The sequence below is a fragment of the Nothoprocta perdicaria genome, unplaced genomic scaffold (genome assembly GCF_003342845.1).
Source record: "Nothoprocta perdicaria isolate Ctin4 unplaced genomic scaffold, notPer1 scaffold_1, whole genome shotgun sequence".
NCBI lineage: Eukaryota > Metazoa > Chordata > Aves > Tinamiformes > Tinamidae > Nothoprocta > Nothoprocta perdicaria.
Window position 1 is genome coordinate 14465965 of NW_020454093.1, and position 21774 is coordinate 14487738.

At 38.7% G+C, this 21774-nt stretch overlaps 1 protein-coding gene across 1 annotated transcript; it reads left to right on the forward strand.

Moving 5' to 3' along the window:
* Positions 1-255: 255 nt before the first annotated feature.
* On the forward strand, positions 256-17626 carry RANBP3L (RAN binding protein 3 like). Its single transcript, XM_026035680.1, has 14 exons — positions 256-372; positions 687-723; positions 1344-1421; positions 2359-2433; positions 2691-2762; positions 3435-3559; positions 4130-4230; positions 5448-5532; positions 6550-6649; positions 7722-7852; positions 8780-8900; positions 9493-9635; positions 11311-11503; positions 15533-17626. Exons 1-14 carry the CDS (start codon positions 256-258, stop codon positions 15574-15576), a joined length of 1422 nt encoding a protein of 473 aa, XP_025891465.1. The 3' UTR covers positions 15577-17626.
* Positions 17627-21774: the final 4148 nt, after the last annotated feature.

Sequence of the window (21774 nt, forward strand, 5' to 3'; positions counted from 1 at the left end):
ATGTGTTGTTTATAAAGACTAAGGGCACTGGATGAAAGGCAGTTTCTTCTGTTTTCACTAAAAAAAAAAAAAAAAAGTGTAAAATAAATATGAGGCAATCCTGAGGCCTCCAGTTAGGCTAAACGCAAACTGAGAACATGAACCATAAACTTCTTTATTTGTAGAGAATGCTATATACCATTGTAGCCCCTTAGCTTCTTAAAGTGTAACAAGGGGGAAAAGTCTTGATTTTGTTTGCAGAGCACTTTGAGAACTATGGCTGTGAAGCAGAACTACACAATGGTCATTAAAGATTATCTTTTCTCTTTTCCAGAGAGATCAGTGCTTGCCCAGCCAACATTTATCTTTGAGAAGAAGGACCATCTTTTGAAGGTAAAATCTTAAGCTTTTGYTTTGCAGAACTGATAAAAAATGCTAAGAAATGAGGATTTTATAGACAGTGATCCTAGTGGCAGTAGAAGTCTTCTGCCTTGTTTAAGACTCATGATAACTGAGCTCAAAATAGAACAAGCATAAGTAGAGACAAGACTGCTTTTCTTTCATATATATATATATATATGTTTGTGTGTGTGTGTGTGTGTGTGTGTGTGTGTGTGTGTGTATGCTGGATTGACAGACTTTGTGTCCTGCTCTAGGAAATGGCAGATCTGTTCTCCTTGACCCTTCCACCCTTTTATTTTTTTCAGCGGCCTGCAGAAGACCCAGTTTGCAAAGCTGAAAATGGTAATAATCACTTCATTGAAACAGTTTAAAAATACACTGRGTTATTCATAGATTTGACCATTGCCTGTGAAAACAGTGTTTAAACCCTYACCTTGAATGAGCCAGTGCAACTCCCTCTTAACAGCCTCTGACTGCCTGGGCTGCAAAGCCTCCTAGTATTTCACAATATGTCTCCTCTTTCCTCTTGAATCTTTCTCCCATCTYCCAGAACTTCTGGAAAATAGGCAATATTTGGCTAGGAATATTCATTAGCTGTATTAGTTCCTGTCTGCCCTTTTCTATTCACACAGGACCCATTACACTGTAACTTCTYATTCTTAATGCATTCTGAGCCTGTGGATGCTGAACTGATTCCAAGTGCTGATTCTAAATCCCCTGACATTGGTAGAAATAAAGAAGACTCACTAGGGCTTTCTACCAACTCTTGACTCTTAACTTAACTTAACTTAACTTGATTTAACTTGACTTAACTTGACTTAACTTTTCGATTCTGCCTTAAAGTTATCATTATAAATTGTTCCTAGAATTTATCATCTTCAAGTTTTAAATCTGTAGCATACCATTATGCTGAGTTCTGCTCCCAACTGTTTCTACAGAATAATATATTTACTTTTCTTTAGATCTCATTAGGTGCTCCAGAAAACGGGCAAGATCATCATCTTTCACTTTCCAGAAGGCTGACTCACAGTCCGACCCAGGTGAGCTGTCCAGCTCCACTCGCCTTTTTGATTACTGTGGTTCTCTAATCTCATCTGGTAATGAAGAGGCAGTATTTTCAGTTACCCTTAGAAATATATCTGCATATATTTCATATGGATTCCTGGAACTCGGACAAGGGAGGATGGGGGCTGAAAAGAAATAAGATTCTCTTGTTTGTGGAAGAGAATGATGCTTCTTGGGGAATCCATGGAAATGTAAAGCAGTTTTCAAAAAGGCTTMTATTTCCAGCTGACCTGGAAGTCCCTTTAAAAGCAGTGTATTTCTTCCATGATATTTGGGGAAAATACGCACAAGTCATTGAAAAGAGTAGGAATGATCCTTTATAGTATTTATTTAATATAATGATGAGGCCAAAAAAGTTACTTCACMGTTTAGGCCTTAATATATGTAAGCTGTATTTTGCTTTATTCAGTCCTATGGCATACATAAGCTGAAAGGATTTAGCATAACCTAAATTTAGTTTACTCTGAAATTATGCTGAGATCATGCATAGAAATCATAGGTACAGGGTGGGGAGCATGCCTATACCAAGAAACAAAGCACAGTTCATGAGCAAGCTTGAGTGCTAAGCCTCTGGACTGCCCACACTGCTGAGCTGTCAGCTCACTCTCTGGCTCTGWTTTGACCCTCTACAGTGACCATTTTCAAGACAGAACCACTGTAACATTGACTGGCAGGAGCAGTGTGGGCAAGCCAGGCTGTGCTACTTGGCCTCAGAGACCCCTCTGATTCAGCACTAGAGGCATAACCTGAAAGAGTGCCTCCAAAAGCTAGCAGGCAGCAGGGAATAAACTGATTCTGCTCCCAAGGAAGATGTGATGTTGAATTGGCTAACCTAAAAATTCGTCTTTTTTTTTTTTTTTTTTTTTTTTTTGCCATGCGCAAAGGATAATTTCGTTTTCTTTATCCTTTCAGATACAACACTCTCTCAGAAAAGAGGAAGATCATCTTCCTTTACCATACTTCCTACTTTTCCCCCCTCCCAGACAGGTAATTAAAAGAAGAAAACGACAACAATAAATATTTACATGGAAAATCACATGTTAGGGCAGAGTGCTTTAATTTACTGTAGTGCTTCCCATGCCTAAACCTATTCAACTGTAAAATGAGGACAGGATCTTAGAGATCTTGTTTGGATGGACTGTGGGATATTACTGAAATATTACCAAAATGGCACTAAGTTATAGACATATAGACAAATGATGTATTACTACTTATTGTTAAAGTTTGAATTCCTCTTTCTTTAGTAAAGAATAAAAACATATTCATGACCGCAGCTCTTCTTCAAAGAAATACTGACATCAAAACTACAAAAGAAGGTAACTTGTAACATTATATTGACTCTTCTTCCACAAAGACCTTCTTAACAGATAAAGAACAGATAAAAATGACAACCCTCCACCGTGCTAAGTGAATGCTTTATGAGGTTCCTAAGTTAAATTTTATTTGAGGACATAAGTRTCCTGTAAGCTGTGTTCTGAGCCTCTGCTCTGACTCTTCATGGTTATATTAATTTCTGAGTAGAGCGATTATAACTTCGAAAAGTCAAATTCCACATTTCTGATACATGACTGAACGATGTTAAAACTCTACTTCCAGAGAAGACAATGAGGAATMTTTTTTGGCATCTGCAGGTTCAGGATTAAATTTGAAATATCAGCTAACAGATGTATCATGAAGCGGTGCCAGTTTGCTATACATGCACACACACATATGTGTGTGTGTGTAAATATAATATATATATMTAAGTGTATGTATATGTATGTATTTGTATTATCCTTCTCTTTTATTGGGATACTATGGATTGGTTTCAGCAGAATTGTGAATTTTAGAAGGGGTTAGCATTTTCCAGAACATGTTGTAAGTAAGCAATGGCAATAACTGTTACTTAAGTGTACTCTGCAGCTTTTAGTTAAAGGGGCAAGGTACAGAGGTATGAATTAAAAGTGAGGAAAAAGTCTTTATTTCCATATTTTATTTTTGTTTGCAAGGATGCTTGTCACCAAGTCAGTTGCGGAATGTCATTAGACCTGCCATTTTGCAGCCACCACAAGCCCTCCCATGTCCTGAAAATTCCATGGCATCTGTAGTGACTACAAAAGAAGTACGCGTTCAGGTAAAAAGAAAAGTGATTTTAATGGCTAATATGCATGTTTGGAACTCAATCAGATTAAAAAACAACACTGTTTTAAAGCAGTYACTTCGCTACAGGACTTCAAAAGAATTTCCCATATGAGTTTCAGTAAAAACAATGAATTGGGGAATGAATGAAAAGGGAAGCAATGAATGAGGCAACTGTTGAACCAGTGCCAACTGAGCTTGAAAAACCTGCTGCCCTTGCAGCCTGTCTTAACTTTCAGGCAATSATGTTTTGTGAGCAAGTCAGGTTTGGGGATTCTTTTTGACTTGGCTTTTTCGGAAAGTATTGACTTAAGGTGCTCTAGGTGACCCTGCGTGAGCAGGGGGGTTGGACTCGATGACCTCTGAGGTCCCTTCCAACCTTCGGCATTCTATGATTCTATGATTCTAAGGGGTATTGTTTACAGCACTGGCTTAGTACACAGTGCGAGGAAGCTCCACCCACTTGCACAGAAATACACTTCAGTGACATTGGATTTCTAGCAGACYTGTTTATTACAGAGAATATGTTTGGATTAATTAATTTATCTGCTTATATTATTCCTAGTTATCTGAAAACAGCTCTTATTCCTCAGTGGAGAATTCAGTAAGTTTGAAGACAGCAGCAAGTTCATCTATTGCCGTGAACAACAGCCCTAAAACAACACGGTAAGATTTTTCATGTATTCATACCCCACTTTGTCCGTTGGCCTGAGGCCAGCCCTTTCTCTCTACCTGTCTAATCTGCTGCTAAGCTCGTGGTGTTTATTGCACGCTGTGCCTGCTGCTATTTGTGTGTGGTGCCAGGATTTGTGGGTGCTGACATGAGTCCCATATGCCATAAGGAAYGGACTGCTGCCAGTGTTGGACAGCTTGTCCCTCGTTAGCAACCCCCAAGCAAGAAGGTGCTTTAGTTGGTCATCTTGTGCAGGCTTACTAGCAAAAAGTACTGCTTAATAATGAATGGTKGTTGTGTTTCTGTCTCATCAGAGAAGTCTCTCTTGATTGCATAGCTCCATAAATGCTTTGGCTATAGAGAAACTCAGGAATTACCTGAGTTGGACACAGGTGGCATGAAGAGAGCCATACAGGAGAGTTTGGAGGTCACAGTGCCCTACTTCTACGTACATGTCAACATTTCTGCAGTAAACAGCTAGTTTAGTGTGATGGGGTCATATCTTTGTGCAGACATGGGTCGACTAAAATGGCTTTTAGCATTTCTGCATGAGGAAGCTGACTTATCTGCACAGAACTTGCCCTACACTCTCATGTCTCTATATATGAGTGAAAAAGCTCAGACGGATGCAAAAGTGAAAAATAAAATGCAAAAATCATTGCCTGTCTCTAGAGCCTGGCTCCATGGGAACGCTGCTGCGACTAGCGCGGTTAGTGTGAGCTGGCTCATGTGTGCGTGTTGTTGCTTGTCGGTGCTCGATTAGAGCTTTTTACCTGGAAGTTGTGAGCAGGAGATGAGTTAGCAATCAAGGAATGACATTTCAAACTGCAGAGGCTACTGATAACAAACTTGTTGTGTTGCCCCTGTTCCCCGCACACTCAGAAAGGTGGCAGACAAACATGTTAACTGCAAGGGATTCAGTCATAGTCTTCTTCAGGGCCTRAGGGATACCCATTGCTGTCATACCTTTACATTTTGGCAGCCCTTGGCTTTTAAGGAACATTCTTGGAAATCTTCATGTAACATAGTGCAGCATCCTTCATTCTTTTGTGAATGGCTAAGTAGAAAATAGTCTCAGATTCTCTTAAAGACTTTGGTTCCTAGGGTTTTGCTTGTTCATCTTCAATGTACAGTGTGGTAAAGTAAATGCCTGAACTTAGTCATATAGTCTTTACAGAGTCCTACATCACATGCTTATTTTTTCTCATAGAAGTCAGCAAGTTGAAGACAAAAATACAGTAAAAAACAGCAATTCTGATTTTGTGTTTGGAGAAAACATGATGGAGAGAGTTTTGGTAAGAAATGTAAATGCTGGGAAACTGTTAACAAGATTAATCTATTTATGAATATAGTTTCTCAGATGCTGATTCTTTCTAGCTCCTTATGTTCTTYTTAAGATGTGAATAGTTATCATTCCAATGTCTGATGTATAGGAAATACCTAAATATCTGATGTTAGAGGGCCATGCCAAGTGGAACAGCCAACAATAGAAGAGAAAAGAACGTAGTCCCCATCACTCTAATAAAGAGATGGGAAAAAATAGTGTAAATTCTCTTGGGCTGAGAAGGAAACTGGGACCTCCAGCCTAGATATTGTCCACCATAAGTCACAYTGTGTGTGCAGAGAAACAGCTTCATGGATCAAGTCCTTAAGGAATCTTAGACAAAAGAATTCTCGTGGATTGTACCACTTGAAATAGAACTGAAATTCAGTTTCTCACAGAAGCAGAATGAAAACAATATTTTTTTTGTGAGTGCAAAAGCTTGTGAATCATAGCCCCAGGTTGTGATTTATGACCAGGAATTAGGTGTAAGCTAGGAGCATAGACACTCAGCACTGTCAATAGTCAGAAGCACTTATTAGAAGTGCCTAGAGAGCTTCATCTGCCAAAACTAGAAGTCAGTGAGCTTTTTAATTCCTCCACTGTTAAGTTCAGTGCACCTGGGAATTTTCAAACTATTCTTTTGGGGTGTAAGTGCTTAAATTGGAAATTAGTAACACTAATTCTATGTTACTAATCTCTAACACTAACACTGACACTTAAACATGTAAGTCCTTTGTGGATTTAAATCCTAGTCCAGAATCCTTACAAAGAAGCCGTTCTTGGCAAAAAAAAATAAGTACTGATTTGGTGGTAATAAAATTACTTCCATTAGAGACTGAAATTGTTTCATTTGTCATTTTTACTCTTAAAATATTACAATTCCTAATCTTCACACAATATACATTAAATGATCCAACTTTCTGCTTGATATAAAGTAACAAAGACATTTTATTTAATTAGGAATTCTGATTTCCCCRTGTTTTTCTAGAGTCCTGAAAAACATCCTGAGACATCTAATGGAGCTTATTCATGCAGAAGAGAAGTAACATCCGTGTACAGAGAATCTTTTCATGCTCATGCACAGACAAGTAAGCATATTTAGCGAATAAGTTTAGTTAGCTTTAGTATTTTGCTGTGTCTATAGGGATGTCAGGTGAGTGGTGCTCAGTAACACTCCTCAATTCTCAAGTTGTCTCAGGCTATCAAGTTACACACCCCCATTGCAGGATGTGCCAGAAATTCATGTTCAAAAGCAGCTGTGATTTATGCACTTGGTATAAAATTGGACTAATTTCCTAAAGAATGATGGTTATTTAGGAAAAGATAGGATTTTAAAGTATGTGTGCTATTTGAAAATACACAGAGAATTTTGTGAATACATTTTGGACTGTATTTTTGAGCTACAAATTTAAGCTGCCTGCTGTTTGTAAAACTTTTGTGGCCATCCATATAAATAATGTTGCAGGAGGGGGTACAAATCTGCCAGCCTGAAACTTCTATACAGACAGATTTCAGGGTAGTTTTTGACTTTGGTCTAAGCTTTAATTTCTGGTGTAACCTAGACCGTAGGGGAATCCCAAATAGACTGGTATATTGAGTGCTATCCTGAAATTTTGCAATCCATCTCTTCCGTGGATATATTGAAGCCTCTTATTTTTTATGAACATTCTTACAAATGGAAAAACAAAAGCTTGTGGAAGACATACCTAAACTATGCAAACCTACGACTATCTGGCAACACATGTTCCTTTCTGTCAAGCCTTTATTGTTCCTGTATTGCTGTTCTGATTATTGGCACATATGTCTTCCGGTATTTATGAATCTGCACAGCAATATAACAGACCAGTTTCATTTGGAAACTCATCTTCTAACTATTTAGGGCTTGTTGCTACAAGTTGTTCTTTGGGGCAAATCTCTGCATCTGCACAGAGCCCCATTCAATTCAAAATGAGTCTAAACAGGTATGACATTTTGCAATATTTCAGCCTTTTACTTCTATTTGCCAGTTTTATCTCCAAGGTTATTAAAAGCGCTAACTGATACCAAGCACCACAGGGATTAAGGAAGTCCCAGGATATGAAATTGGTTATTTTTGTTGTCCAAAAATTTTTCCCTCTATGAATAAGGGGGGAAATAAATTTTCTTTTTATTATCTTTCAGAAACAGCTTTCATAAAAAATGCAACACTAACTGAATCAGCAGCTGTGTGTATTTCCAAGCCAGTGGAGAAAATTGTGTTAGATAAAGTTGAAATTATAACTGGAGAAGAAGCAGAACACAATGTATTACAGGTATGTATTTCTTAAAGCCTTCATGGTAAGCAGTTTTCTTGTTGTTTAAAAGAACATCTAAATATACTAGAGATTACAGTGATGTAAATATCACTTTGGTTAATACTTTAWTTTTTTTGCTTTTCTAAATATTGCCGCTGCTAGCTATTTGTTTTGTAGGCTGATGTTTCTTTTTTTGTCTTATATTTGTGCATTCTGTAGTCCCTGTCAGTAAGTGATTATGCTTCAGAACTTCATTCTGTGTTTTCATTTTTTCTAAGTGTTCTTACAGTAGATTCCTAAACCTGTCATTACTAACTAAAACTTCAAATTGCAAGTGATTTAAGATTTTTTAAGACAAAACATTTCTGAGGAAAAAAAAGGTATTATCCAAGTAATTGGTTTTATAATTCATYGAAAACAGAAATTATCTTTCTGGCCCAGCAGAATATATCTTGTTATTCTTCATTTTGATTTTTTTTTCTGTAAATASTCATTATGTATGATTAAGAAATCCTGAAATTGAAAATTAGCTAATTTCTGAATTGATTAAATCTCTGTCAGAATATGGAAGCTTTGCTCTCTGATAGTACCTGGTACATTGTGCTGCATAAGGTTTTTAATGAACAAGGTAATAGTTTACCTTGCAATAAGTTTACCTTTGTCAGTGGATGTTTCAAATAAATGAAGAATTAATGAAGGAAAAAAAACCATATTCATGTCGAATATTTTCCATGACTTAATTAACAGAAAGTTTAGCACGGATCTGGTGTCATTTGATTTTAAGTAATTGACCATTAGCTATAATTTTGTTTTATCTATATATGTATGTGTGGATATATATGTATATGTACGTATATATATCTAAAGCCTTATCAAAAGGCTTAAAATACAAATAAAGTTTTAAACAATAAGATTGACATTATTCATCATATATTTCTCTTTTAGATCAACTGCAAGCTCTTTGTATTTAACAAGTTCTCTTTAACCTGGATTGAAAGAGGCAGAGGATCTCTGAGACTTAATGACACTTCTAGCAATAAATGTGGAAAGTTGCAATCAAGGCTAAGTAAGAATGGAAKAACYAAATAACACATATACAAAACACTAAATAACTTGYGTTGTTGCTGACCAGATTTAATTAATCTCCAATAATCTTAGATTTTTATTTTAATCAGGTTGATGAAACTTTGCTTTTTAGTGTTCCTTGATAATTTTAGCTGCCCTACAAATAGGGGCACCCCCTTGGGTGAGCATTTCTGACTCAGTCTGTGCACTTGCTGATGTGTTTAGCCTCTAATTATTTCTGTTGCAAAGTACCTTTAGCTCGGTCACTAGTCTGACAGTTTGCTTTTTGTTGATTCTGCTATTCCAGTACCACTGACTTTCAAGTSACTTCTGGAATGTTGTTTTTAATGCACACCCATTTTTTGGTTTGCACTGTACAGCTATGGTGCATTTTTCATTTTGTATGCCAGAAGTATTGGGAGAAGCTAAAATAGTTTGATATTAAAAAAAGTCATTTCAAAATGTCAGGCTTTAGACCAACTTTAAAAGAATAATTCATGAAAATATTAGTTGTATACAATTATTACAGAAAACAGCTGGAATACARCTGAAGGTAATTACAATTACCTATTATATAAACTTTCTTATTTTAGTTATGCGAAATCAAGGCAGTTTGAGACTGATTCTCAACACCAGACTCTGGGATCAAATGGTGATAAAAAGAGCTAATAGAAGGAGTCTGTGCTTCACTGCAACAGATCAAGAAGATCACTCTGTTCAAGTATTTCTAATACAGGTAAGCAAGAGAAAATTCTCTCTCAAACCTCCACATTTCCTTGAATTCTGAAGATTTTGGTTCTAGTAAATTGCCTTTTATTTTCTAATAGGCTCTGCTTAGGACTTAAAACATTTACATGTCATTTATTATGAAATGAGGTAGCAGTGATATCCCCTGGTATTTCAGAACAAGGTGTGAAGACCTGATACAGCCTTAGGACAGACAATTCCAGGGTGGTTCACATACCACAGGATGGAATGCAGATCATTCCAGAGCCTTATGCAGCAGTTAGTGCTCTGGACTTTGCCTCTTACAGAAACAATACATTAAGAATTTCTAAACAGGAAGCTACACACATAAGTTACTTTGTGTAAAGTAGCAGCTTTCTGCTATGATTCTGGACAAAATGCTTGTAGTAACCCATCCAATCCAAGACCCCTTTATTTCACTTCACTTTCAACTACCCTTTTGCTTTTTAGTAGAGGCAGGCTTGAGGCGTGGCCTTGACTGCCTCGCCCTGCATAATTCCCTTGATGGAACTTGGTCCATCCTTGGTCCATCTAGTCTAGTAGTCAGTGGAGCTCACTGCTCCAAAGGACCAGCAGATTTAACTTTGTTACCCCTTTGTCGTCTGAATGATGGAGACATTTTGTTGACTTCTGAATTTTTGCATCTGTAAGTGAGATGGATCAGTGGGCTGCTAGTTGAGTTCCTTTTTTTTTAAGTTTCAGATGTTCATTATTCACTGTATACAGAAGTGCTTTTATGTTTTATACTGATCCCCTAGGGCTTTCACAAAGTATCCCCTCGTCCTTATGATTTGTGGTTCGAYGAACAACTATTCCATGTTCAGTTTATTCACCATTTTTGTGATTTGTAAACATCAGTTACACATTTCTTGGCCTTCAGACTGAAGAGTGTCAACCTTTTTAAGTGTCTCTTCATAGGGAGCTGCTCCATCCCCTTGACCATTTTAGGTGCTCTTCTTTAGTTCTTCTTTAACTCTGTTACATCCTTGAGATGTGATTCCCAGTACTGAACAAAGTCCTCAGGACACGAGTGCTCTGGGGTTTTATGTTATGCAAAACGTTGTCCTGTTGTGTTCTCAGTGCCCTCCTTGAAGACACCCACTTTGCAATCAGCAGTCACAGCAGAGTTCATGGCATCTTTAATTTTTATAACCAGTAATGTGGTTTTTTTTTTGTAATTAAGTTTCAATTCTTCTTTAACTCTCTAAGCTGAAATGCAAATACATATATTAGCAGATMAATGCTTTTTTGCTTCTAGAACCACATTCAGGCATTATCTGAAATGTCAATTATTTAGTACAAGTTGAGCCATTCTCCAGGAGAGGTAATTATTTTAAAGCTAGTGTTTCTTATATCTATAAAGAAAACAAGCAGCAGTTACATGGTAATATGTWGTAAAACTCAAACCACTTAAAGGATATTTTTAATTCAAAATTATTTTCTGATACTAAGTATTAAATGTGAATCTAATCTACTAAATATAATGTAATATAATATAATGAATAGAGTGAATATAATAATGCCTCACTGATGAAAAAGTGCAAAATATTTAGAGCTCTTTCCTTTCTTCTTAAGACTTTTGAACCAGTTTTTCTCTGATGAACTATAAAATTGTTTTATTTAATTTTGATTAGTTTTGACTCTGTGCACTTTACTTTCTGCAGGCAAGCTCAAAAGATGCTGGGTACCTGTATGCAGCAATACACCACCGCCTCGTGGCCCTGCGAACCTCCAGCGAGCAAGAATCAGAAGCTAATCAAATAGGCACAGAATCAGAAATAACTTTTCTTCCATTAAACTGTGATAGTGACGATGAAGATGATGAAAATACAACTCAAGCAAGCAGCAGTGGATCTGGTAAGCAGAAATCCTGTTGGAAATGCTGTGACTCTTGATATTTTTTTTCTTTTTTAAGGAATGAAAATTTCACTTTTTTTTATGCTGGCTATAACTTTAATCAAAGATTCTGTCATAGATAATCTGTTCAATGTAGATGAAGATAATGCCTTTTAGCATTTCGGTTGACTATTGTCAACAGTGCAGAGTTCTGCTAGATCAAGTATCAGGTCTGTAGCACTGTAATGSTCTTGATAAAAGACTGAATGAGCGTTAAGAAATTTTACTATTGCCAAGCTTAACCTAAAGGCTTCTTCGGTACAGTTCAGCAGAAAGGACTGGAGCTGCTCAGAGGGCAATTACTCCCTGAATAAAAGAAAGTCGAACCCCCKCATATCAGCTCAGGTAGTTATTAATGCCTTCCTGCACAATGTGCTTATGAAAAAGACCATATTAATTATTCAGTGGTTAACCTTGATTGCTCTTCAGCTGTAGCAACTACTTCACTAGGAAATTTGTGAGGCAAGATTTCCATGCCACTTTTTGGAGAGCTTGCTTCAGTATAACTTTAATGGATGCTTCTCAAGGTAAAGAAAGCAGCTAAAGAGGACACTCTCCTAACTTGATGCTGCTCTGTAAGCTGTTAGTACAGCTAGCATCAAAGCTACAGTCCAACTGGCAGAAAGCAAGACATCCTGACAGTTAACGTTAAAAAATCTTGTATTTTCTTAGCAGAAGGCACGACAAGCTTCAGGGTGGTGAATTCATCTACTTGTACAAAACTGGTAGTAAGGGAGCAGGAGCTGCCAATTACACTTTCTTTCCTCACAGAGGAACTAAGGCAGCACTTGATGCTTGCTGCATGAATTTCCCTCTGCAGCGGAGCAGCAAACTGATTTTACATTCTGACCTCTTCAGCACCCATTCAAGAAGAATCAAACCTTGTGCAAGTAACAGTTATGAGTGACTCTAAACAAAGCATGATGCTTTTATACAACATTTTCTCACAAATACTTCTATTTTTTGTTTAACAAATGGGAAAATGGTTAGCTGTGAAAACTCCCAGAATTACTCCTAGATAGTCAAACATTCACTCCATAATTCCTAAATAGTCTGTATTGACTTTACAGAGAGTTTCTGGTAACTTGAAAGCTCTGAATGGCACTTGACTCCCTTCCAAAATTACTGATGATAAGAACTCTTTGTTCTTTCAGAGAAAAAATTAGGTGAAAGGGAATGTCAGAGCAGTATAGGAGCACGTATTTACAAGTTAAATATTTATTTTGATTTGTGAGACTTGTGATACAGATATTCAGATGGCAGCCAGCAAATAGATTTGGAGGTATGCGTGTCATGTGCTGTTTTCTCCTGACCCATCAGTTTAAGCTTTCATTTATATCCAAATAGTTACTGTCATTCTAACCATATGATCTATTATTCAGTTCTGACATTCCCCTTCAAGTGTTTTTTGAATGATCTCTAGCATTTCATGCTTTATCTTGATTCTTTTGTCATKCTCAGACCCATGCAGTTTTAATTTTGCATAATACCATTTATTGGTATCCATGTGCCACCTTGCATGCAGACATTCACATCTTGCAGTGTGCCTGCCCATGAAACTCCCATGCCCGAAACAGTTGGAGAAGTCTCATGGGTTTGGACAGGGTGAGGCCAATATTAAATACCAGCAGAGACACACACATTCGGATGAAAAAGATCTGGTTCTGCATATTTAAAAACATTTAATAGATGCTGCTCAAAAACCTCTGTATTTTCATTGAAGGATGTGTATCCTTCAATAAAGAGGCCTTCTTTTATTTACTGATCCACTGTTCCACTGGGTTCAGGAGGTTACCTCTCCTTTAAACTATGGTAAATGTCAAGAGGAAAAGTTCTTAACGATTGTTTCAATATAAGAGATACAATTAGAGCATATTCCTGCATTTTACTTCATTCTTTTCTAACCATTTTGTCTCAAGGAAAAAATGTCAGGGCTCCCTTTTCTTAATAAACAGTTTTCTTCTTGTAAATCTTAATTAACATAGTTCTTTAGATTATGCTAGGCCAATTTTTCATAACAGTAAAAAAAAAAAAAAAAGAAAAAAAAAAAGAACCACAGCAGCAGCTATGCTTGCCATTGCTCCATTGCCAGTAGGGATCTGAATTTGATGCTTAGGCTCAGAAGTCACTAAGATGTGTTTGAAAATGTTATCTTTTGCTTCTGACACTCCTAAGAGATTTTTAGCATGTTTTCTTCATAGCCATTAAGGAGATTCTGTTCTTTCTGCAAAATCACGGAATCACAGAATGGTTGAGGTTGGAAGGGACCTCTAGAGATCATCTAGTCCAACCCCCCTGCTCCAGCAGGAACACCTGGAGCACAGAAACAGGTGCTGTTTCCACGATGGTCATCAAAAATCACAGAAGCTCCTTGCTGTGCTGTATCCCCATTTACAAAGAGCTGTTACTCTGTGAGATCCATATGGGCTTTGTTTCAGAAGGCAGCATGAAATATCAGTAGTAGCAGAGCACGGGGCTATATGCAGGATGATTGCTATGATTTCTGTCATGTTCCCTTTCCTCTGTTATTGCAGAAATTCATTCATTAGGATTTGTATCCTTGAGGGAGAGCAGAGAGGCTGGGAAAGGAATAAGAGAATGACAAGGATGACAGTTGTGAGGAGGCAAATGCATCAAGCCTTAAGTCTTAAACTACACCTCACCATCAGCTCTCCCTTAAATCTTCTCCTAACTCAATTCTGATTAAGGATCCTGATTTATGTGTCCTCTCCTTTCCGTCATGGAGTTTCCTTTGGTGCATGACAAGGATGAATTCTGAGGCATCCCGAGCAGCTGACCCACAYGTAGCCATAAACCTCAGGGAAAAGCACCATGGATGGAGACACAGGTTGTCCCATGTGGAAGCACCAAGAATTCCCTGCGTTGTTGAGACTGCTGGTGTGGAGAGCCAGGCAGCATCACGTCATACAAGTGCAGCTTTCCTTCCTTACAGAGAACAATAGGAACTTTACTGGTTCCCTATTTATGTAACTCCCATGTTCCCCTCATTAGGACTCTTCATCACATCCTGATTCCCAAGATTAAAAAGAAAAACACGAGAGAGAGAGCTCATTTTAACTCAGACAGTTTCATAGTTCTTAAAAAGAACTGCTGTTCAGAAGTACCCCAGAAGCTCCTGAAAAACTGGTATCTTCTTTTGACATTCTTTGTCAACTATATTTTYATTGAAATTGTTGCCCACGTTTAAAGTTAAGATTCCAAATCATAACTGTAACACGCACAGACTTGATAGTGATTAGAAAGGCAGAGCAGGAAATAATTTGTTTTGCCAAACACGGAGTTTTGGGTTCTGTTTTCTTTGCAGTGGATATCAGCAACATCTAAAGCAGAGCACAACACCCTGACTGGCTTAAAGAGCTGAYATTGCTAAAGAGAGAAGGAAAAACCAGATTTAATGTTTTGGCAAATGAAAGTCTTTTCAGTTCACCTGTAAGAGACTTAAAAACTTGTAGTATTTAGATGTAGMCAGAAGGTAGTGGCAATTTTTGTGGAGGTGCTAGGGTAGAGAGATACAGTGCATCTACTTTGTGCAGATTGTTCTTCACTATAGGCTAGCCACCACAAACACCCGTTGGTACTTTATCACAGCCAGTGAGTTACCCAAAGATATGTTGGATTTCTTCCAACTAACCAAGCATCTAAATATATGAGGTGATAAAAACATACCAAATCCTTAAGGCAATGTTCCTTTCGTGTTTTGTATCCCAGACAGTTTGTCTCAATCAGGCATCTGAATCCCAGAGTGCTTATTGTATCTCTGCTGACCTGGAAGGGCAAAACCTCATTCACTATTCACATGCTCAAATGTTTGTTCGTGTATAATCCTGTGTCAGCTAGTTAGGCATTTATCTAAACGAGGAATTGATCATAACCAAACTTTAACCTACTACTTTGCTATTATGAAATACCAGTTTGTTTCAAAATGTGAATACACYCAAATAAGCAAGGTTTTTACGAATTCTGTTTCAGATCATTCTAGATGGAACCGCAGGCAGCCCGTGGTCTGCTCATGACAGCCACAGAGGTTACAGCAGTGCAGCAGGGAACTCAACTGCCTGAAATCTCTATTCCAGCTCATCAGTCGCTGGAGGGAGGAAATCAGATGCATTTCACTTCACAACTTTCAAGCAAAGGTTAATTTTAGGGACGGCTTAAGTTTAATATGTTGGGGAAAAAACTTAAGGTGCGCTTGAGGGTTGTGGCCAGCGTGCTGTGCGCTGACATGAGAGTGAGAGATGGCTTCCAAGATCGAGAGGTGCGGCAAAGGCTTCAAGTTATAGAGTTAAATRTATTTACAGGCATTATTAAAGTAAGGAATTTAATACTGAACCAATGATTATTCATCATATTGATGGATAAAATCATATAACCATGAGTAATAGTATACATGAAGATATATTTGTTGGTTTTTTTTCTTTTTTGATTGTTATTTAAAATACACATTTTGAAGTCTTTAAATTGTGTTTCAYTGAAAACATTTTAAGTAGCATGGCAGCATTCAGCATCCTCTTCGTCAATACACAGAAGATAAAACTGTCAGTGGACAGTTTGGTTTGAGTGAGGTCTATAGTCAGCAGCCTTCTTAATTAAACAACGTTTTATTTTGAAAAAATGTGAAGTTATAGACTGGGAATAAAATTTTATTAAAGGGCAAAGAGCCAAGATCTGCTTTTACACCCTCAAGCATCAGGAGAAATCAACATTAAGAATTTGAAGCCAGAAGTTCTAGGGGGCATCTGAACTTCAAAAGCTACAAGTGAATGTTTGCACTCGCAAACACCTTCTTTGCTTGCACAAAACAAGCACTTGCACTCTTAATTGTCCTTTTGATGTATACAAATATGTGCACATACAGTATAACTGGAGATCTCCATAAAAATAAATTACCTTAAGTGTGTGAAATTAGCCAAGATTACTTCAGATTTGTTTTCAGTTGTCAAAATCTGTGAGCAGCATCATGTCTTGTAATGAGGCGAAGCTGTTGCATGCCCTAATATGTGCAATACCAACAGTGCCAGTTGTTTGTACAAGTCCCTTTGTACAAGCTATTCCTCAAGCTACTGTTCACTGTCTAATCATTTCTATGAAGAATTAGAAAACTCCTCTCTTCAATGCTACCTGTGAGGTAACATGCCCCATGTACTGTACAAAGTCATCATTTAATGCTCTTTGCTTTAAGAAAATGCCTGTTTTTGTTCTCCAGCAAATCCTTACTTTTTAGACTCCCGGTTACCAAATACTATGTTATCATCAGAGATAAAAAAAAAATGTCCCAGAATACCTGAAGTTTGCTTCATTAAGGTGGTTGCAATGATTCGTGACCTTTAAAAGTCATGTTTGCAGAGTAAAATTAAAATTTAGTCTTCCCATCTAGCATAAATGAGCATAAATGAAAGGTTGGAAGAATTCCAGATTTTTCCTAAATTTTCAATGTCCTGCCAAAATTAGCATCTGGATTGTGCTGAATCTTCAACAGCCTGCCAAAATTAGCACTTTCCTGACATTGATTTAGCATCTGGATGCCAGGCAGCCTAAGTGGGAGTGCGGTTTAGCCTGCAGCAAAAGGGAAGCGTTTCACAAGAGCCCATCCGTCTGCAATGCTGTTCCACTGGCCTGGCATTCTGTAGCTCTGCAGTGGGCTGATACTCAGGCAGCCAGGCTACCACAAATGCACTTTCCGTGAGCGGCTGTACGCTGTGTCCTTTGCTATCAGTCTCCCTCCTGACCACAACTGCGTTTGTATCACTGACCTCCATAATTCATTGCTGCAACTCCAACTTGGGAACAAAGCAGCACSTTATAAAGGCGTCCAGCAGTTGTAAAACACGGCAGCCCCATGGATGTAGCAACAGGTCATGGTGAGACCTTTGCCCTGGAGCTCAGTTGCTTTTGCGCTGAACACACCAAGGGCCATTTCAAAGTCTGTCCTGATAAKGAAAGGCCTCCATGAAGGAGGGTCACGAACAGCTAAATTCTGCTACAGCTGAAAAATCCTTGGTAAATGAAGGAGTTCCAAGCAGGAGACAGAGCTTGGGCAGACACAGGACCTAAAAATCGGAATTTGCCATCTCAACATATGTAACAAGGCTGATGAGAAAGATCCCACTCCTTTGATTGCAACACACCCACACTTAAAAATGAACTATATCTTTCAAAACCTGGGGATGAAAGAGGTGTTTAACTATTTTAGTTATTTTGAAGAGTTTGGATTCTGTGGTAATAGAGATCATATAAATGCATAGATGTGCAGACATATTTATGACATGAATTTTTACTCTTGAGCTCTTAATAGATTATTTATTCTATTTAGTCTCATTGCACTAAAAATCCTTGTTTCCAGAGCTGAAGGTATGCTTATATGTAACATATTAAGTTGGTTTTAATAATGGAAGGTTTGCCATTTTATGACAGCCAGAGCAACAAAACATTACTGTGCACCCCAAATAAACCATTTTCTTATGTTTTTCAGTCTAACTAGGTGTCTTATTTTGTGTGATCTTCCCATGCCCCAATATTTCTAGCCCGTTTTCCTAAGGAAACAAGTGTTTACTCTTGTGTCCCGCTATTCATCCAGCCCACGGTGAACCCACCATTCAGTTTCTGAATAAGGCAGAAATATTYGACAGGAGACAGCACAAAAGTCTTTTCTTACAAGTTTTATAAAAATTTGCAATTGTGGGAGCCGCAGCTGGGATTAAGGTGGCCTTTGAGGACGGCGCTGCAGGGTAAGCTCAGCTCTCTGCGTTAGGCGCCTGTGGCTGAGGGGCACGTTCCTAGTGCTGAACCTTGCAGCGTCTGTCCGGAGGGATGACAGGGAACCTTGGCAGGATGGATGGCTGGGCTTGTTGGGGACAGGGCACTGCAGCAAGGACATGTGCCTCAATCCATACGAAACTAGACGTCATTAGTCCATGGAGTAACCTGTGCAACTTTTTTTCTTCAGATTTTACTTACAAAACTTGCCTTTCATGTCAAAATTTATGTCAATCCCAGTGATTATATACGTGCTCATGTAGGACTGGAAAGTTATAGGTATTAATAGGGGAATAATTTTCAAAAGAAGTGAAAATTAGCACTTCTGAACATAAGGATTTATATATGGATAACTGACATATAAGATTATGATTTCCTGACAAAAAATTATTTGGATGGRTTGACCTAAATTATTTATTCTATGGCCTGGAAGGGTACATTTTAAAAAGCTTTGAGTATCTTCCTAAATCTTGTTATTTTTTAATATTGTGATCTTTAATGACCTCTGAGTCACAGAGTTCAGTAATGTCTCTAACGAATGAATAAACAATGAAAACTGTTAGGGCCAGTGCTACTAACACACTGGAAAAACAGACTGGAAAAACAGACTGGGATGGAAATAGCATTTTTTTTCTTTTTTTTTCTTTTTCTTTTTTTTTTTTTTCTGTAAGAGGTGGCTTTTAGAGGACTTAACCGTGAGGTGCCCTGGCAGGAAAATAAGGAATAAACATGTAACCTATTCTATGGCAATTGTCTGTCTAAAAAGTGGAGTTCACATTCCAGAGTCATTACATTCATTTTTAGAAAACAGTGTGTCTGTAGCTATTTCGGCAAATTCAACTTGCTTCTGAAATGCTGAAGTGTGTTAGTCCGCTTCAGGATGGTAGTTTACTTTGCATAGACAAAGATTGGGAAGGATAGTAGAAAAGTAAAATTTTGTTAAATAGATATATCATAGGGAAAGTGTGGACAAGAAAGCTTGCTCTTTCTCTTAAGTTTTAAGGGAAAAAAWTCAAAATTTTGCATTTATTGTTCTGAAAAATTATCTTCTTTTGAGATTTTCTGCTCTTCTGGGAAATTCATAAATCAAATGGTACAAAACCTAATCACAGCTAGGAGTATGTTGCACACAAAATGAAAGCAGACATTGACCCAGATATTCAATCAGAATATAATTATCAATGTACTAATCAATCTGGATTGTAAGAGTGCGATGAGTGGAGTTAGTGACGTGTTCCCTCGGAGCTAGTCTGGAGCTTTCCTCTGAGTAAGCAGAATTAACAACTGCGGTCAGTTGGGTTCACAATCTGAGGGCTCAGTTTGGTAAAATGTTACCTAGATGATCTGTTTACCCCGTGCTCTGTGAATGCAGCCAACACTGATAGCGTTATCATCTTCAATATAAAGATAACATTATCATTTTCAGATATCAGTAGGAGTTAAGCACGTATGAAGAGAGCCTGGAGATCATAAATGGCTGGATAAGTTAATTGTATAAATGGTTTTAATTAAATAACAGCAAAAAGTCATTATTCATCAACTTTAATATGACAGTGCAACTTCTATAGAAATGGAACAGTTACCTTAGATTGTAGATTGTAGTAGATCTAAGATCTTAGTTTGTAGTAGAACCAACATGCAGGACTGTAGTAGAACCAACATGCCAACTCTTTTGGATGAGAAAGGATGAAAAGGCTGTTCTTAAACTCTCCTGTTAGACACTTCCTTTTGGGGTCTTGGATGGTCACTGGATGGGTCTCAGCTGTGTTGCCAGAAATGAGGACAATACTATCACATGCAGCTTTGAATTCTCATTTGAAGATACATTTTTTTTCGTGTTTTATACTTACTAATTCAAAAGACCATAAGATGACAATGGGCAAAATACGCTTCCTATTCAAAGCTACCACAGAGGTTAAAGCTGATTTATTTTGCAAATGATCAAAAAAGTTTAATACAAATTGGTAACTTGTGAAGTGCAAAATCGTAGAGGAGTAATACAATTGTCGAGTGGTTTTAAAGTAGATACTCTTCAGAACAGAGCCATAAATTGTCTTATCTGTTCAAAATCTCTTTATCCTTCAGGTCTCAGTGGTCTGGTATTATCTGCTGCTTCCTACAATGTAAATGTTAATGGTTATACAGCATGAGACAGAACTAGATTATTTTAGTTAGCAAGGGAATTAGCTATGTTTGATTTTTATCTGATCTGTCTTGTAGTTTCCATCAAGGCAAGGCTCATCAGTGGGCAGAAAAGCTCCCATCTATTGGAAAAGGCTGGAAGGGGCTTTTGCTCTGTACTGCTGTAGCACTGTAACAGGGTATGGGTGGATGACCTGAGCTGCTCCCATCTCCTCCTGTTTAAGAAAGCCTTCATAATGTAGAAGACTGCTGCACTGACAGGTAAAAAGCAATTTCCTCCATATGTCTCTGCAGCAGTTCAGATCATAATTTACCCCAGGGAACGAGCAGGCACAAGAGTAATTAGAAAAGTATAAGTTAATGAAGCATTCCATGCAGAAGCACTTACTAAATACCTGAAAAGACAGCTATTTATTTAAAAGCCACCAGTATTTCCACACAGCTTACTTCAAGTATGAAAAACTAGTTCATGATTTTTAACTGCAGCTTTTCCTTGAGGCCTGCAACATACAGACTCATCCCAGCTCATGTGTATTCACAGCTCTGCTTCAGCACTTTCTTCCCGGGTCTGTGGCTTTCACTGTGCTGCCCCTGCTTCCTTAGGCACCATGAGGAAGGGGATAAAGGCTGCAACACTTAAGGCATAAGAGGTGACCTTTTCAAACAGGGGATTTCTGACTAGCTACTCACTAGACAGATATTCAGTCATTTCTTTAAGCCATGGACCTGTTGTTGTCTTCCCAACTTCCCAAAGGAGATAGATAAGGCTGCCAGCAGGGCAGCTGTACACAAGGCAGCTCATTGAGAGCTGCCTCAGTATTTCGAGAGCCCGCTCAGTACCAAGTAGTCCTAGTTAGAGCACATTGTTGCCTTTATATTACAAACTGCTAAAGTAAAAAGGAAGGGGCTGCGTGCCAGGACSTGAGCACGCAGAAACCACAGCAGCCGTTAGGGCGCCCAACCGCCCGCCATGGCCGTTGGGGCGGCGCCGAGGAGGCGGGGCCAGAGCAAGCAGCGGGGCGCATGCGCAGCCCCCCATCAGCGCTGGCCGGTGGGCCGGGCAGGGCGCATGCGCGGCGCCCTGCGGGCGGGCGGGCGTGCACGCGCGGCCCGGTCGGGAGGGGGGAGTGTCGTGGCCGCTTCCGCACTGGCGGAGGGCGGCGCGTGCGCGCGCGGGCGGGGGGCGTGCGGCCGCGCCATGTGTGTCTAGCGCTGCCCGCGCCGCCGCCTCAGTGCGGGCAGCGCTGCGCCCCGCGCCGCCGCCTGCGCACGGGCGATGTCCGCCCCTCGGCGCTGCCTCTCCGGCTACTTCTGCC

Coding starts and splice junctions, on each gene's coding strand:
- RANBP3L (XM_026035680.1), top strand. CDS start 256: ATGGCTGTGAAGCAGAACTACACAATGGTCATTAAAGATTATCTTTTC. Junction 373..686: donor AGAAGGACCATCTTTTGAAG/GTAAAATCTTAA, acceptor TATTTTTTTCAG/CGGCCTGCAGAAGACCCAGT. Junction 724..1,343: donor AGTTTGCAAAGCTGAAAATG/GTAATAATCACT, acceptor ACTTTTCTTTAG/ATCTCATTAGGTGCTCCAGA.